The 19,833-nt window shown below is 41.8% G+C and overlaps 1 protein-coding gene across 1 annotated transcript in view; it reads left to right on the plus strand.

Annotated features, from left to right (window-relative positions):
* Positions 1–19,833, plus strand: part of FLT1 (fms related receptor tyrosine kinase 1) — a 451,054-nt gene that overhangs the window by 129,536 nt on the left and 301,685 nt on the right. Inside the window, exons 9-10 of the mRNA XM_086935163.1 lie at positions 5,100–5,269; positions 5,596–5,752. Coding sequence (XP_086791289.1) covers positions 5,100–5,269; positions 5,596–5,752 — 327 coding nt within the window. The remainder of the gene's footprint in view (positions 1–5,099; positions 5,270–5,595; positions 5,753–19,833) is intronic.

Here is a 19,833-nt window from a genome sequence, read left to right on the forward strand (position 1 = left end):
CCATACGCTCTTCAAAATCTACATGACTCATCTGGCCGATATTATACGAACATCAACATCCTCACTTAAGCTGACGACATGCAACTGATATTGCCCCTCTTGGACAAAACACCCAACACCAGGACCACGTTCACCACATGCATGACCAAAGTGACATCCTGGGTGAAATCCAGTTGCCTCAAACTGAAACTCTGACAAGACCAAAGTGATGGTCTTCGGGAAAGAAGCCGTGTTATGGGACTTCACCTGATGGCCCACAGACCTTTTACCCACACCCACTCCTTGCTCGCAAGCGAGAGACCTGATCTTCATTAGAGGCAACAAACTGGACATGACAGCCCAGGTCAACATAGTGGTCTCATTCTGCATCAACACCCTAAGGATGCCAGCAAAACAATCACCCAAACCTTCATTACCAGCAGACCCTGAATGCAGGCATAAACAACAAGCTCACAAGAAGCCCGCAGACCATCCAAAATGCAACAGCCAGACTAGTCCTCATGCTGAACCCACATCACACCACACATTAAGAAATTTCACTGGCTCCAGATACATAAGCGTTCACACTTCAAACTCCTCACCCACACTTACAAAGCACTCCACAACACAGGCCCGGCCAACCACAACAGCGGCATTCATTTCCACCAACTTTCCAGACACCACCGCTCTTCTGGTCTCTCATTAGCACACAACACCACGCATACACAAAAGTTGAGCTGGGGCCACGCCTTCTCTTACCTGGCTCCTAAAGCCTGGACAGACCTCCTGCAACACATCAGAGCCTCCTCCTCTCTTCTTGATGTTAAAAAAATCTGAAGACATGCCTTTTCGAGTAAGCCCTCTAGGGTTCACCTCACACTCCTGCTGGATACCTTAGTGGTGAATAAAACACTATACAAACACTGTTAGCATGACATAACATTTCAGCAGTCACAACCTCTCAGATTTACAGAACTTAAGAGTTTATGAGGGTTAAATCACTTTCTACATCAGATCCCTAATTCACTATGGACCTCATTCTAATGGGACTGTTAATCACTATTTAAAGAAGTACACAAATACTGCACTTTCCCCATAAAAACTTCATCAGATAAAACTTGCCAGACAGTATGCACTTAAAATAGTGCAAACTCTGAGTTTTAGAGCTTAGGGCAGGGGAAACATAGGCTACGGCCACATTATCACCCATTTTGAAGTGCAGACCCCAGAATGAGAAATTAATACTGCATCCAATAGATACTGCATTCTTTTGTATCAGTATTTGCTGTTTGCAGTATCACCACTGCAAATAAGGGAACATTTGCAATGAATGAGTAAGAGAGGTCATGTGATTGCTGTCCCCCATCTTCAGACCCACTAAGGCTTATGCCAGGGCATTCATTGAAACTGGGTACAGAATGTATCATTTTTACACAAACATTGTCATGTAAATTACTAAAATATTGTCTGCAAAATATTATGGTGCTATCAATTGAGATTTTACAGGTAGGGATATATATTTAAAAGTATTTAAATAGTGTAATAACTAAAAATATCAATGAAAATATTTATTGTAAATATATGCAAAGAATAAAACACATACTTATGAAAACTAAAACGTTAAAGACAAAAATGATATGTAATATAACATTTTTAATTAGATAATTGAAAAAATAAAGTTATTCAATTTGATTACTAGATAATGAAAATACACATTTTAAAACACAATATTAAAATTCATACTGCTCAATAAAATTAAATATATTGCAGTAAAAATCTACAGTAAAAAATATCAAAATATACTTAGAAACAAAGATGACAATAGAACTATTTGAGTAAAAATGTAACCAACGTACAAAAATACTAATATAAAAAAATACAACAAGTAATAAAAATAGATATATCTTCAACAAAAAGGAGGGAAAAGTGTAAATTTGACATCCAAAGAAATAAACAGAAAAATCTTGAAGTCAAACAATTAAACTCCTTTAAAATAAAAACGAGACCAAAAACATAATAAAAATGAAAGAAAAATTTCAAGATCAACAATTAGAAAAAAAGCATTTATCTGAATAAAATGTACCACTCCCACTTAAACCTAAAAACAGCAGGGAAAGAATTGTCCTTCAGGAAGATAACTTGTTGTATTCCCCCTCCAACATAAGCTACAGAAGGGAAAGTGATGGTCATTGGAGGGGTCAGTGTTCAATCAACCAATCAATCAATCAGGATTTATAAAGCGAGCTTATCCCCCCATAGGGGATCCAGGGGCATGCTGGTCCTGAAGGCTTATTCAAACAGCCTGGTCTTGACGGCCATTCGAAATTCCAGAAGTGAGGTGATGGTCCAGAGTTACTTGGGGAGGCTGTTCCTGGTCTTGGAGAAGGAGCATCCTCCACTTCTGCTAGATGTGGGTAGTATGGGCAAGTGAGAGGGATGTGAAGCATAGTCTTCTCAACGGTTGGTGGAAGTTCAGGCGGTGGTTAATGTAGGCAGGTCTTTGGTTGTGTAGAGCCTTGTGTGCGAGGGTCAGCAGTTTGAATCTGCATCTCTTCTGTATGGGGAGCCAGTGGAGTTACCTGAAGTGGGGTGCGATGTGTGTTCGTCAGGGAAGGCCAATCTTGTTGCAGCTTTCTGTACGGTCGGAAGTCTCTGTTGGAGGTGTGTAGCGATTTCTACGTAGAGAACGTTCCCATAGTCCAGTCGGCTGGTGATGGGGGACTGTGTCACAGTGAGTCTCTTATGTAGGGGTAGCCACTTGAAGATCTTACGTACCATGTACAGGGTGAAGAAGCAGGTGGGGTAGATGGAGTGATCTGTGATTTGATGGTGAGCTTGTTGTGAATGATGATTTCAATGTTTCTGGTGTGGTCGGAGGGAGTGGGTGCGGGTCTTAGGTCTGATGGCCACCAGGAATTGTTCCATGTGTTGCTGCTGTTGTCGCCTATCAGTACTTCCATCTTGTTTGTGTTCAGCTGCAGGAAGTTGTTCTTCATCCCGTCAGCAATGCTTGTAATGCATCTGTGGAAGACTTTTCTGGTGGTGGTGTCGTCAGTGAGTGAGAGGATGAGTTGAGTGTCGTCTGCTTCTATTCATTATGTTGAGACTGTGAGATCTGACAGAGTTGACCAACGGGGTTATATATGTATTGAATAGCGCGGGGTTGAGGGATGAGCCTGGGTGACACCGCAAGTGATCTCCTGGGATTCAGAGGTGAAAGGTGGGAGATGGTTCCTCTGGGTTCTTCTGGTGAGGAAGGAGGTGATTCATCTGAGTGCTTCACCTTGGATGCCGATGGGGTGGAGTCTTCCAATCAGCGTGTGGTGGGGTAAGGTGTCGAAGGCTGCCGAGAGGTCGAGGAAGATCAGAGCTGTTGTTTCTCCTTTGTCAAAGAGGGTTTGAGTGTCATCGTTGGCTGCGATCAGGGTGGTTTTGGTGCTGTGATTGCTGCGGAAGCCGGATTGGGAGGCATCCAGGTGTGTTATGAGTTGCTTGTTGATGATCTATTCCAGTGCCTTCACTGGGAATGGGAGCTGGGAGATTGGCCAGTAGTTTTTAAGTTCGCCAGGTTCCATCTCAAAGGGAATCATTTTTGCATTGGGGCTATAGAAAACTGCATCAAGAATAACCCCAGGTTGATCTTTTAATACCTTTTCAAGAACCATATGAAAACAATGTTATCTCTGCAAGATCTCAAGGTTTTTCAAGTCATTAGCCTTACTTGGCTCATTGCATTTAGCGTACAACAAAGGTTGCGTGAGCTAAATGATCAGGAAGCAATCTAGGCTGTATTACATGAACTTGGGCGGCGTGAGTTTGTGTCTGCTGCCAGAAAGCTATTTTTGCTTGAATGATTGGTGTGAGCACAGAGAGACATTCCTTCTTGCTGCAAGATTCCCATGCTGCTCACTAACTTACTTGCATGACTCCTATTTTGGGATTGGGATGTTGAGAAGTGAAGTGTCAAATCAAATTTAGATATCTCACATTTTACTTTTGGAGGATTAAATATTGAATGCTCACATCAAGTTTTCTTTTCTTCAATGTCTGTTTTATTTTGATGTTCAGTTACTATGGCATATTAAGAAACTAAATTCAAATCTCTGGGCTGGTGTGTGCGGTACTGAAGGATCTTGAGTCTTGGACGTAATATCCAATATTTCATTGAATTCTAGAGCACCAGTTTAGTAAATGGAATAATACCACTTCATGCAGCCCCTCTCCGCCAAATAAATATCTAGACTCCCCCCCCCCCCCCCCCGATTTTTCTGACAATTCCTGCCCCAGTAAATAAAACCTTTTAAATTAATTGTATCTGAAAAGAGCTCTATGGTCCATGACCTACAGTTGTCAGAACTCAGAGAGTTAATTGTCAGGGATTTTCTTTTCTCTATTTGAGACAATTCACGTTTTCCATGTGAGGATGCTGTGTCTTTCCCAGGAAGTTACTTTGAAAAAGAGAACAATAAATGGTGTCACTGCAAATTCCTTGCCTTCTTTAACTGTGGCTATGATTTCTAGTAATTAATATGCTTTTGTTGTGCATTTGGGAGTGGAGGGGCAGCAATTGGAGCTGGTTTACAATGGGAAATAATCGTGACATCCTTAGCCATCTATTAGTCTAGCAAACTGTACTGTGGAAGATTGGAGAACATTAGAGTTATGATTCTCATAGGCCAGAGACCAGAATATGCAGTTGTCAAGTCACAATATCCAGATTCACAGCTCAGACATGGTTTGAGAGGAACAGGGGCTTCTATCTGCTGAATTTAAATAATATTCTGGGACAAGGGCCAATGAGTTTTTGATGTGTGTAACTAAGGAACACTGGGAGTTAAAGAGAGCCCCTAAGGATTTAAGATATAGTTGATAAAGATGAACATGATCAAGCAATTTATAAGCATAAATACTGATTTGTGTTAAGATTAAGTTCCAGCGCTTAATCAGATGCTGTTAAATAGCGATTGGATTATGTGTCTTCAGTTCCTCATCTTTCCCCTTCATGCGGAAAACAGTTTCAGTGTCCTCTTCATACGGGAGTATTCCAGATAGGATCAGGTATTTCTATTGCGCTACAACAACAAAAACCCATTAATATAACCTTTCTTCCTTATTAATAGGTATAAGGATGACTTGCTTGCGGCTGAAAAGTGTGCACGCTACATAGTTGATGGCTACGTCTTGACAATCAAGGATGTTTCTGAAGAGGATGCTGGAAACTACACCATTGTATTGAAAATTCCACAGTGGAACTTGACTAAAAGCCTTACCAGCACTCTGACTGTCAATGGTAATTTTGCAAATGTATCCATCAGTTCTCACACTTTTTACTTACCACATTCAATGTTAAAGTGGCTATCAAGTGTAGAGGAAAAAATACAGTTCTTTTTACCCAGTTCTGGTTTACTAACAATGGCACCAATAGGCACACTAGAATGTTGCTTTGTTTGATGATATCAGCATTGGCCTTGAAGCATATTGTTACATAATTCACCATATGGCCAATCTACATCTTTTCTCTACTTTCTTGCATGTGTTCATGCATCTCTGTAATAGAAGTGTGATCAAAGATTAGGTTTCCCGTAATGAATGGTCTTCCATTTAATGTCCTTTCAGTGAAACCACAAATTTATGAAAAAGCAGTGTCATTTCAAGACCCTAATCTGTATCCCCTGGGCAGCAAGCAAACCCTGATATGCACCGTGTATGGTGTTCCTTCACCAACAATCCGCTGGATATGGCACCCATGTGGACATAATTATTCCAGGCCTTGGTAAGAACATGATTTTACTTGAATTTATGAAGTCCTTTGTGTAAGAGTCTCTACAAATAGGCTTGAACTTTATTCCCCAAGATTTGCAAATACAAAGAATCGAGAAGCATTTTAATTGTAGAAGACAAAAGTCTCCAAAATTGGATACACCAATAACTCTTCAATCCAATAAGTGTTTGAGTGTATTTGTGTGCTAATAATTTTAACTTGCTTAGATTCATTCTAGTTACTTTTCTATTTCACATAGTGTATGTAAAGCATATAGATACGGTTTAAGCGATTTAAAAGTGAAGTATGTAGACAAAAAAGCATTCATAAAATCAGAATGATAGCTTACATATGTATTAATGTTACTCACTCTTCAGCCAGAGTATATGTTTACCTCTAAGTTGTGTTGATAAACGGTTATCATTTTTTATTTATTCAGACCCATATTGAAGTATTAATGGCTCTTTTTAAAAATGTTATCTACTTCTCAAATGTGAATGGTTTAAATGGTTTAACTGCAATCTATTAAACCATAATATATATATATATATATATTGCTTTTACTTCGCTCGACACCACACTCGCAGCATCCACAGTCAAATCCTAGACTGTCCAAAAAACGAATAAGGCAGACCCAAAGTAAGGTGCAGTGGTTTTAATTCAGTTTAGCAGATAAAACCCAGCGAGCCCGCATGACGCGTTTCGCCTCTAGCCAGAGGCTTGATCACATGATACATTGCTTGACATAGATGAGGGTATTTAAGGAGTAAATGTACAAGGAGGGCGGTGCTATTCATTTCCAACCTCCCTTTTCCAATTAACCCCATAGTGATCATCATTTTTCATATATTTACATTGAAAATTAGGGACCATAATGGTTAGTTGGAACAATTGAGGGCCAGTGCCCTGGTTCAAAAAGATAATTAATGGTCGCTATGATGTGCAAAAAATAGAATATTTGTGCAAAATCACGCAAATTTTAGCTTGTCTCAATCTATACAAAACTGTACAATATAAAAGACTAGAAAAAATATATATATGTATATATATCTGTTAGATATATGTATAAATATGCATAAAAAGAATTCATCATCATTGCAATATGTACATTATTTACAATAAAGGACAATCATCATTTATACACACACATGTAGGTACTCACCAACCCATGCAGCCACTTATACACAAAGTGAAACACTGATACATATATTTAAGCCACCGATGACATCCGAGCCCTGATCGACAACGGAGAAACAGCGGCCCTCATCCTCCTAGACCTCTCCGCGGCTTTCGACACTGTCTGCCACCGTACCCTAGTGCAGCGCCTTAGCAACGTCGGAATCCAGGAGAAGGCACTAGAGTGGATCATCTCCTTCCTCGCCGGAAGGACACAGAGAGTCCGCCTCTCCCCGTTCAGATCAGAAGCCACCGAAGTCATCTGTGGCGTTTCTCAAGGCTCCTCGCTCAGCCCAACCCTCTTCAACGTCTACATGAGCCCCCTCGCAGCCATCGCACGCCAGCACAACCTCAACATCATCTCCTACGCCGACGACACCCAGCTGATCCTCTCCCTCACTAACGACCCCGCCACCGCCAGAGCCAACCTACACGAAGGTATGACAGACGTAGCCAAGTGGATGACGAACAGCCGCCTGAAACTTAACTCGGACAAGACGGAAGTCCTCATCCTGGGATCTTCACCCTCTGCCTGGGACGACTCCTGGTGGCCCCCCGCCTTGGGCTGCGCACCCAAACCAACAGACCACGCACGCAACCTGGGCTTCATCCTGGACTCCTCCCTCTCCATGACCAGACAAGTCAACGCCGTCTCCTCGTCGTGCTTCAACATCCTGCGCATGCTACGTAAGATCTTCCGGTGGATCCCCACCGAGACCAGGAAGACGGTCACCCAGGCCCTCGTCACCAGCCCCCTGGACTACGGCAACTCCCTCTACACCGGAACCACCGCCAAACTCCAGAAGAGACTCCAGCGGATTCAGAACGCCTCAGCACGACTCATCCTGGACATCCCCCGTCGCAGCCACATCTCCGGACACCTGAGAGATCTGCACTGGCTCCCGGTCAACACGAGAATCACCTTCCGTCTCCTCACCCACGCACACAAAGCCCTACACAACCAAGGCCCAGGATACCTCAAAAGCCGCCTCAACTTCTACGCTCCCACATGCCAGCTCCGATCAACCGGCCACGCCCTCGCCGCCGTCCCCCGCATCCGAAGAGCCACCACAGGAGGAAGGTCCTTCTCCTACCTGGCCGCCAAGACCTGGAACTCCCTCCCGACCCACCTCCGCCTGACCCACCTGGCCTTCAGGAAGCAGCTCAAGACCTGGCTGTTCGAGCAGTAGCGGACCCCCCTCCCCCAGCACCTTGAGACCCTCCGGGTGAGTAGTGCGATATGTAAATGCTTTGATTGATTGATTGATTGATTGATTAAATATTTAAACATTACTCGCTAATATATGTATTCACTAAGATACACTTAATAAGCCAGTTAACCAATCCATTTTTTTTTAAAACATCCATTTAGATACTTATTTAAACATTTATTCTTCCATCGACCTTTTTCATATACATATAGAAAACATATTTATTTTTCAGAAAGACACACATTCACTGGATGGTGTCATCAGTGATGTCATGAGTGCTGTCACTGACCATGTCATGAGTGATGTAATATGTGATGTCATCAGCAGTGCATTACACGCGCAAGTTATAGTGAGTCCAACTAACTATAACGTGGAATTTCAATGGTTTTATGTCAGTAAAATTTTCAGCTAACTATAACTGGTGTGAAACCTATGGTTTTTTCAGTGAATGTTATCGGTTTTTTATATGCTAATTCCTAACTATAACTGGTGTGAAACCTATGGTTTTTTCAGTGAATTTCATAGGTTTTTTAAATGCTAATTCCTAACTATATATAAGGCCCCAAACCTATGTTTTTTTCTTTGAATTTCAAAATGTGTTTAATAGCAAATGTCTATGGCTATGAAATGTATTTATATATATTTATATATACTTTGTATGTATTTATTTCTATATTTTATTTGTATTTTAAACAATTTTTATTTTTTTTGACCCTGGAGCGCTCCCGGGGCGCGCCCCGGTGAGCGCCCCGGAGAGCGTAGTCTTTTGAAGCGCCCTGGGGCGCGCTCCGGAGAGCCTCCCGTTAGCGCCAATGTCACGAACGAAAACATCATCGTGACATATCGCGTAGCCGCGTCCGCGTGATACGCACGGCGTAAGCGCACCTGAAAGCACTCGAGCGAATACGATCGCGCAACGTAAACTTCCGACACGCTTAGTGACGCGACCCGGGGCGCGCCCGCGGGCGCACCCGTGGGCGCGTCGGTCATGTGACCTGAAAATAACACTTTTCATTGGTGCAGAACACTTTTACTTTCATAATGATGAAATCCCTGGTCTTGTGACCTGAAAATAACACTTCTCATTGGTTCAGGCCTTTTTTTTTTCCAAATGATGAAAGACCCTACCTTTTTTCCTTATTCTGACTTTGTCCTTTGACTGAGGAAGACCTGATTGTACCTCTCTGTACCTTTTGGATCTATAGAATGGCTTCAGTAGCAGCAGCAGCAGCAGCTGGTGCATCTGCACCACCACCACCACCACCACCACCAAGAGGACCACCACAACAGTACATTGGTGGTCAAGAAGAAGAGGAGGAGGAAGAGGAAGAGGAGGATGGGAGAAGATGGCTGCCTGAACAAAATACCCCATACAAGCCCAAGTCACACATTGTATGGGAGTTTTTTTCACTCCCAGAGGGAAAAAAGAAAGTGACTGCGGCAAAGGTGACTTGCCTTATCTGTAAGGAACAACTCTCAAGGGGCAACCCAAACAAAAAGTATTCCTTTGGTAACAATACCATGATTCGACATATGATCCGTAAGCACCCTAACAACTATTCTCGTGCAGAACTCAGGGAACTGGCCAGTAACCTCCCCCCCCCAGTCATCAAGGACCACCTCCCAAAGAAACGAACCCACTTCATCGGGACCAGAAACATCAGAGATGATGCCTTATATTCAGCAACGATTTGCTGATTTTAAAATCACTCGTACTGCATGTGGCAAGCTTATCGCCTATGGTGAAAAGAGCGTAAAGCTCATCGTCCTTGCAGGTGACAATCACAAGTGCCCCAAAAAGAAGTAATTTTTTTCTTTTTTTGTTTTGTGCTCCAGTTGAGCCAGTTTCAATTCCCTTTTTTTTGTTTCTCCCCCTAAAAAAATACAAAAAAAATATAAAACTGTTTTGAAAAGCCAAAAAAGTACAAAATGTTCAAAAAACATAACAAAAATATAAAACAACAAAAAGAAGAAAAAAAACAGTTCTTTTCAGAACTACCTCCAATTTATAAAAAAAAGGCTTCATTTTTAAAAAACTCTGTCATTCTTTTTTCCTCAGGAACGCTCCCCGGTCCGCTCCCCGGTGCGCGTACCGGGCGCTCCCCCTGCGCAAAACGAAAAAAATTATTGCCCCGCGGTGCCCTTTTAAAGCCCCCACATCAAACCTAGTGGGTCAGGGAGGGTCTACCCTGCCCCCTTATGGTCATTTCCCCCTTTGTTTTGGCCACCTCTTGTGTCTCGATCCTACCGAGACACAAGATGGCGGACGCTCCGGACTGTTTCGAATGTTTACAGACACCCGAAAGCCAATCAGATTTCCGTGCGCACCTCGCGTGTCGCGCCCGGGGCGCTCCCCGGTGCGCGTACCGGGGCGCTGCCATAGATATATATATTTTTTTTGGAACCTAAATTACTCAAAATCCACTGGAGCACATATCTTGAGACATAGGAAAGGCACATTAGGCTACCAATCCCTACAATTTTGCCAAATTTGGTGGAAATCCATTCAGCCGTTCGGGCTAAAAGTGAGGTCGACCGCCCTATGGAAATTAACATGGAGAAAACGCGTTTTGGGACCCCCCTTTTATCTCGGCCCCCGCTTGACAAATCCCCCCCAAACTTTCAGGGAAGGTCCGGGGCGCCGCGAGGCCATTTTGAGGAAATTTTCAGGCAGATTTGTCAACCGGCGCCAAAGTTATTCCAAATAGAATTTTGAGATTTAACATTGAAAAAAATCCTAACTATAACTACCTACTGGCGACCGCCAGTAGGTTATATATACATATATATATATATATATATATATATATATATATATATATATATATATATATATATATATATATATCAGCTCCGTCTCTCTCTTAGTCTTTCAGAAAGAAAAACGGCACTCGCAGGGAAAGTGTTCGATAAGTTTTAATCAGCACACTCGGCAGACAAACGCGTTTCGGTTCTCCTTCGTCAGTGTCTACCATTGACACGGAAGGAAGCAAGTTTAAAAGCTCTACAGCGCCTTATTGCATCTACATAGAAAGAGGACTGACGTTTACCCCCGTGATGAACAATTTCACTTAGTGCATTACTTTTAACTTTTACATTTCAAAGAAAACACGTTCACGAAAGGCATTGTAAAATACATTTCAACCCATCATTTCAAATTTTTGACAATTTACATTTATGAGAATAATCACATTTAATGTGAACTAAATTCATCTTTCGTGTGTGGTGTAGGTTATTCAGCCGTGGATCGGCATAGCTCACGGGGTGAGTTTGTTACAGAGTTTAAGCTTTTCCTAAATGGGAAGCTAATTCTTCATTCCTATTTAATCCCAAGGGGGCCTTAGTCTGGAGGTCTATTATGTAGCGGGATTCAAGTCTTCTTAATTTCCGCAACCTGTCTCCGCCCCTGGGGTCCACTGGTATATGATCAAGCGCAAAAAATTGCAGTATCCCTTACGGAGAACTTCTTAGAATAAGGAGAAACTGCTCAAGAGAGGCAGACTTTGCAAAAGCCGCAAGAGAAAGCATAATGAGATTTCAGGCCAGAGGATACAATAAACTACTTCTGGAAAAAACTCTAAAAAGAGTAGAGAGAATCCCTAGAGAACAACTTCTAAAAGAACAAACGAAGAACATAAAATTGAATTTAAATGAAGGGAAATTTAGATTGATAACTACTTTCTCAGAGGACTCTAATCATCTGAGAAACATTCTAAAGAGAAGTTGGCACATCCTAAAAACGGACCAGGTCATTGGAAAAGAAATTCCGGCTTTTCCTCTAATCACCTTTAGAAAAGGCAGGTCCATCAGGGATAAAATCGTACATAGTCATCTGCCAGACAGAATCACAACAACAGGCAGAATTAAAGACATGCCAGGATTCTACCCCTGCGGCAAATGCAAAGCCTGTGAGAGAAGCAAGAAAAGAACCACATATGAAATACCAGGGTCAGGACAGAGTAAGAGAATATCCAAGTTTCTCACCTGTAATACCACCCATGTTGTCTACTGCCTAATGTGCCCGTGTGGCTTGAAATACATAGGCAGCACAGTAAAAAATGTCAAGCTACGCATATTAGAGCACCAACGTGCGATTATGAACAAGGATTTCAACTATCCGGTAGCAAAACACTTTGCATCAAGACACAATAGCAACAGGGAACTGCTGCAATTTTTTGCGCTTGATCATATACCAGTGGACCCCAGGGGCGGAGACAGGTTGCGGAAATTAAGAAGACTTGAATCCCGCTACATAATAGACCTCCAGACTAAGGCCCCCTTGGGATTAAATAGGAATGAAGAATTAGCTTCCCATTTAGGAAAAGCTTAAACTCTGTAACAAACTCACCCCGTGAGCTATGCCGATCCACGGCTGAATAACCTACACCACACACGAAAGATGAATTTAGTTCACATTAAATGTGATTATTCTCATAAATGTAAATTGTCAAACATTTGAAATGATGGGTTGAAATGTATTTTACAATGCCTTTCGTGAACGTGTTTTCTTTGAAATGTAAAAGTTAAAAGTAATGCACTAAGTGAAATTGTTCATCACGGGGGTAAACGTCAGTCCTCTTTCTATGTAGATGCAATAAGGCGCTGTAGAGCTTTTAAACTTGCTTCCTTCCGTGTCAATGGTAGACACTGACGAAGGAGAACCGAAACGCGTTTGTCTGCCGAGTGTGCTGATTAAAACTTATCGAACACTTTCCCTGCGAGTGCCGTTTTTCTTTCTGAAAGACTAAGAGAGACGGAGCTGATATTTTTCACGTGGGGCACCACCACGAGAGGCACCCGCCTGCGAGTGACCCAGACCTTCGGTGCAACGGAGCTGGAATATATATATATATATATATATATATATATATATATATATATATATATATATATATATATATATATATATATATATATATATATATATATATATATATATAGAGATATATATATATATATATATATATATAGATATATATATAGATATATATAGATATATATATCTTCACACATCCCTCCTTTCAACATAAAAATAGGTGCTCCCACTCTGGTTGTGTTGCCTTCAAAACCGTTTAATTCATGAAAAATGTACAGAGGCAGGAGGCTCACTGTCACAACGGTTCTGCTCCGTAGAGCCTTGATCACGGGAGAAAGTCTCTTTGCATTTTGAATTGCCCACATAGTTCTCTTTAAATGCAGGCCGTATTCTTTTACAAAGTGTGCAAGGGAAAAGTAGCCCACTTTCAAAGGAACGTTGACAGCGCAATTGGATCAATGTCATTTCAATATTCTGGCAAGACATTGGGTTTGAAGCTCTACATCCTTATAGCCACAATAGGCCAATCTGAACAACTGCAATGTATGTATTGCTTTGTTTATATTGTTGTTGTTGTTGTATTCAATCAACAACAGCCATCAATCTACTAAGGAAACTTTGTGAAGGTTATACCAATAACTACCTATATCCCCGTAGAACAATTCATACATGTACTGTAATATACGTTGTCTCTGTAAAACTCAGAGTTCGAGAGTAGATTTTGATTTAGGTTGTAAAGGAAAAGTCTCAGAGTTCTGAAAAAATTGTAAATCAAAATGTAGGCCCTGATTGTGAGTTAGAAGGAACTCTGTGCAGTTTTCCAGAGTACAGAATTACCGTCAGCAGATAGTATATGCACATGGTATTCTGCCCATTAAGCGTTAGCAGTGGCTTCCTGTGGAGTGAGTGTGGATGGGGGGGGGGCTGGAAGGACTTAGGAGAGAAGGGGAAGAATAGTTACAGCAGGGGAGAAATTTCAAGTTGTCCACTTACTGAAGACAATGTTTGTCAGGAACCGGAGATCGTGACTTGATTACAATTGCAGCCAAAGCCTTGTGCGATTTACCAGCTAGTAAAATCATGTTGAGTTCCCTCCCCTCTCCCCCAGGAACACTGGATATGGGAACACTGGGCCATTTGTGATCAAGTAGAGTGAAATTCTATACAGTAATTGCACCTGCCCAGTACTCAGGCCGAAGAATCCACAGGTTGAATTTTCTTTCCTGTAGAGATAATATGGGGTAGAAAATTCTTCAGGTGGATTTTCCTCTAAGTTTAGCATTTTCAGACACGAAATGGAGAATTTTCCTTTATCACTGAATTATAAATGAGGCCTGTAGTCTTAAGAAACTAACTCGCTAGTCTAAGAATCACTAACTGGCACATGCATTAAAGCTTTTTGCGATAGCAAACGGTGCGATACACAAAAATCGTCCCCTTGCGATCGCACTATTAGTTTTTGCGATGCATCAAGGGTCAAGGCTCTCGCAATTTGAGAATTCGCAATTAATTGCGAGTTTTCAAATTACGATTGCATTTAAGGACTCGTAAATGGAGATTCCTTAAATTCAATGCATTAAAGTTAAAAAAAAGCGATTTTGCTAATAGGAGTAGCAAATTACCTTGAAGTTGAACTTCAGGGTAATTTGCAAAAACTTTGAAAAATGCACTTTTGTGTATTTTTCAAAGTTTCATGTTGCGCACACACATGCACTTAGGGCATGTGTGTGCGCAACATATGTGCACAGATCAATTTCAGGGGTGCAACTGGGTGTCCCTTTGACACCCTTGCACCCTGAAATTGCATGCGCAATTTGCGAGGACCTATTGGTACTTGATGCATGTGCCTGCATGTTAGTAAACAGCTGGAACATGATCCTTGCCAATCCCTACCACAACAAACATGTGTCACTGAAAACACAGGGTCCAGTAGTAGCACATTCTTAATGATGGAATGTTTCCTAAAGGCCATTCACTTTGGCTCGAGACAAATTCATCTTGATGAGAGTGCATTCGTGGCTGGACAGTCTTTCATGGTCAAATATTGATTCAAGACAATTGGCAGAAATCCGGCTTCATGAGCTCCAGTGCAATGAAGTTTGCTCACAAAATGAGGCCTCACATTTTGAGTTTCGCACTACACAATGAGAATGAATTACTTCATCACTGGAAAGAATTTGGAGTATACAATAGCAAAGTTGTTTGTGTTTGAGCTTGCTGCCTGCTCAAAAAGCATGGATATTTGAAAAATATGACATTCCTCCTTAATAATTTTTTTATGTGTTAAATTATATTTGGCTTTGCGAGGACAACTTCATTTTTTGTTTTCTAGATATCAGTTCTCACTGTTCTTAAAAGGTGATCGATATATATACTGTCAGGCATTGCAATCAAAAGCAGAGGAACTAAGCTGTAATTACTATATGTCATTTTTCATCCAATGCAACCCTACTCGGTTTGAAATTTTACAGGGACCTTTACTCATTCCTTTCTTACATTCAAAAAACACACCAACCAAGCCCACCAATCACCACCAACATTGACTTGCCAACAATTTGCCCTTGTGATTCAGTTGTTCATCTGAGTCTGGCCTGCATTGACTAACATGGTGTGAGCATGATGCGAGCATATTGCGATGGAGAGAAGATAGAAGTACCAAGCACAGCAAAATTAGTTGATTTTCTTTTTAGATGTGCTCAGGAGAAGATGAATCAGTAGATATTTATATGGCTTGGCTTCATAATACAGAATTGGTGTATATGGGTTTCTAAAACAGGTGGAGAGGCATCATTGGGTATCATCCTATTGAAAGAGACAACAGAGGCCGAGGCAAAAGGGGCAGCACTGAAACAGGATGCAGACAACGAAATGGTAGCAGATTGTTCAGTGGCAGCCCTGCATATGTGAATAGTGAAACCAGAAGACAGGAAGAGGAGTGATACGCAGTATACTCATGAACACAAAAAGGGAACTATGATCAGAGTTGTGTAAGGAAGAACATTAGCCTGCCACAGAAGAGATCGGCTTTGTACTCGGAAGTGAGTAACAACAAGTTATGGTTTGGAAATAGCAAATATAAATATAGCATGAATTGTTGTGTTCATGGTGATCCATGTTTACCACAATACTTAGAGGAACTTTGTTGACTAATGTCATCGAAAGTGATGCTAATCTGAGAGGGGGATCCTGCGAGGAAAGTACAAGTGATGAGTCAGCCACAGAAAAACATGACTTTTTATCCCCTACAGGACATTGAGGTGTACCACTTTCAGACTCCACCCGATTAGCCCATGCCCTTACCATCATGGTACTGTGGGGAAACAGCCTTTACAACGCAACCGTTACAATGCATGCCATCACATCGCATGGCGTTGCAGCGAAAAAGGTGTGCAGCAGTGGGTAGAAGGTGTTGGATTCAACTCCAACACCTTACCTACTGTTGCACACACTGGAGTTGGAATAGAAAAATAATCTATTCCTACTTCCAACTTTCCCCCCGACAGAAAATTGGGGTTAAGTTTGGCATTGCAAGGGCATGCGATGTAATGGCATGCATTGTAATGTCACATATTCGCTACTGTGCACATTATAGAAGTAGCTTGCTGATCCATGATATATGTACAACAAGACGGTGCACAGAACAGAGTGCTTGCAAGCTCCGAGATAGTTTTCAAATAGTCTTTATTATTTTTTTCAGGTTAAAACTTCAGCCAAAGCGTTTCGTACGCATGAACTTCGTCAGGGCTCTAAATGTGTTGTAAACTCCAATGATCCAATAGTCTTGCTCAACCAAAAAGGTAACGCTGGAGGCCGTGCATAGTGACACGAATTCCAATCCGACTTTCTCCACAGATAGGCGATTCGGTATTCTGTGAAAAATATAGAGGTCCAAGGGTCCGACTGGTATATTAGTCGCCCATTCTTACGAATATGGCGGTATAGGTCCCCGTAATGTAGATAAAGTGGTAAGGGTCCGACCACAAATACCGGCCGCCCACACAAATCTCTTGAGTATCGAGAAAAGTGTAAAAATTCACGGAGTCTGTGAATTTTTACACTTTTCTTGATACTATATTTTTCACGGAATACCGAATCGCCTATCTGTGGTGAAAGCGGATTGGAATTCGTGTCACTATGCACGGCCTTCAGCGTTACCTTTTTGGTTGAGCAAGACTATTGGATCATTGGAGTTTACAACACATTTAGAGCCCTGACGAAGTTCATGCGAACGAAACGCGTTGGCTGAAGTTTTAACCTGAAAAAAATAATAAAGACTTTTTTTAACACTATCTCGGAGCTTGCGAGCACTCTGTTCTGTGCACCGTCTTGTTGTACATATATCTTGGGTCTGCCTGGCAGGAGAGTATTGGTGTGGCATACTCTGGATGTATTGTGCACTGCTTATGGACTTATTACTTATACTGAGAAATCAATGTGCATAACCTTGGTCAGCTGCCTGTTCTTTCTTAACAAAACAAAAAAAAAAGCTTGCTGATCCATGTTGATCACTGTGTCATCCAATAAAATGTTTGCTTCATAAGTTGGTCTGTGTTTCAGGCCTACTGATAAGCCACTGGGCTTCGACCAAAGTCTTTAACTACAGTCCCATTCTTGCCACGATAAGGCAGAAAATATCAGTCGTTCCTGAGAAGGAAATCCATAAATGTGGCACCCACATTTATAATAGTTGAAAAACCAGGAACACGATGGTCGAAGGCATATCTCTTTTTGTGGTTTCAAAATGATGCGCCCCTAAGGGCAGCTGGAAGGAGTTTTACAACACTAGGCGTTGGAATATTCTCCAAAGGAATGTAAAGATGACGTAAAAACACATGAAGTTACACGAGCTGGTGAAGATGCTCCTTCTTAAACTTTTAATGTTTTTCAGCAATGCTCTGATCAGCTCTTGTAGCAGGACTGCATGCTGTATGTCAGTACTTTGATGTAACATGCCTCAGCTATCTCTTGTCTACAGTGGATGGTCTATATAAGGCAGTGGAGTCCAACGTGGGTTCAGGATGGATGGATCCATTCCATATCTTCAGGATGCCAACAAACTATTTAAATATGTTCCCTTCATCTTCACTGTTTGTAAATGCATCTGATATGAATATCCTGAAAAACTGGTGTGGCTCTCCTTGTCACACCTGATTTACGTAAGGTTTGGAGTAAAAGCACAGCTACTCAACTGACGAAGACACTTTGGTGATAGTTTGAAAGGAGGTAAAAGCTTTTTAAGTTACAATGGGTGGTTTCAGTTTGAAGACTGCCACCCTGGCCAGTGCCAAGAATGAATCGAGAAGGGGGGAGCTTAGCAATCAAAATAAATGAGTATATTTCTAGTGCTGGCTTCTGGGTTAGTGCACGCAGCGCAACAACTGTTGGGTATTGTGAACACGCCACTAAATATTTAAACAAAGAAATCTCATCTGACACTGCACATTTGACATATGTGTGGGAAGCCCGTTCAAATCAGTCATTTATTAGACAGATATTTCCGTTGAAATGCACCACAAATGGTGCCACCTGGCGCCTAGCAAAACAGGTCCTGATGAAAATGTTAATTGTAAGAAGGAGGCCGCTTCTTTGTTTGACAAATCTTTCTTAATAGCTTGAAAACAAGAAAATGCTGTGCAAAGATTTCCTAATTCAGACCAGTCGTTTGGATTCCCAGAGGCTACGGAAAATGTGGAAATCTGTCTATTATTAGAACCCTTCTCAAAAAGAGAATACAATGGCCTGTAAATAAAGACGTAAAGAAATGACTCCATTCAGTTCATTTAAACCTGTGCCACTGTTTGCCCAAAAAACGATTATGCTGTGAAATGTGTTTTTTTTCCCTTTTAACTGGTCTAGTGCCAGGGTTGTGGTTTCCCAGTGCAGACACCGCCTGTCAATCATCTCAGGCACGCGCTCTCCCGCCTAACAGGGGAGATATTTATAAGCCAGGCTCATAGTTCACAGATGATACTTTTTTTCGTGCATCTTGTTCAAAAACAAATCATCCGCTGTTAAGACAGTAATTATCTTTTTCCGAGCAGCTCGATTCATGCTAACCATTGTTCCCATCAGACACTGGGATGGAAAACCCGCCCGCGCTATGAATCCTGGGACCACAAAAAATACCACAACACTAGGTGTAGACATGCGTGGGTCGTTGAAGGGAATAGACAAGCATCAATAGTGCAAACTGAAGAGAAGATGACTGTGCTTGCAAAGTTCTTGTGATTCTGTCTGGAGTTTCCAAATACCAAGCATGCGGCACACATGCTTTTTGAAGACATAAAAACACTAAAGGAGCCTGATGTAGTAAAGATTGTGCATTCACAATGACAGTGGGAGCGTCTTTGTGAATGCCAACACACTGTGCAATGCTTCATGCTGTACAAAAGAGTGCAACGACGGAAAATGAGCCGCAGCGGATAGTTAGCAATTGTTTGATCTGTGAAACCTTTTGCAAAAAGCACAAAGGCAATAGCAGGTCAAAAACCACTATGCAAATTGGTATAAGTGCAAAAAATGTAAAGTTAGAGATAAATGCTTAGAATAGAAAACTTTTCACCAGGGCACCCTAGGTGCAAAAAGCACACAAACTATAAGAAGACTTTTTTTTAGTTTGCATATGTACAAAGAGGCAGGTCCAGTGCTTAATTTGAGCATGTGGTTTCCGGTTCTCAGCGCTGGCACTTCATCATCATCCCTGACGCTTTTCAGGAGCACCAGTAAAGGGCATATTCACTTTCATTTATGGTAGGCCCCCCGCAGGGGGTGGTAAGGCTTTGCCTGGAGGCAGGAGCGCTCATGAGACATACAGGAGACCACACTGGTGTATCGGTCGGAAGTGAGGACCTCAAATGGCCGCCCTCCTTTTATTATCGCCCCGCAGTCCA

The sequence above is a fragment of the Lissotriton vulgaris genome, chromosome 8 (genome assembly GCF_964263255.1).
Source record: "Lissotriton vulgaris chromosome 8, aLisVul1.2, whole genome shotgun sequence".
NCBI classification, from domain to species: domain Eukaryota; kingdom Metazoa; phylum Chordata; class Amphibia; order Caudata; family Salamandridae; genus Lissotriton; species Lissotriton vulgaris.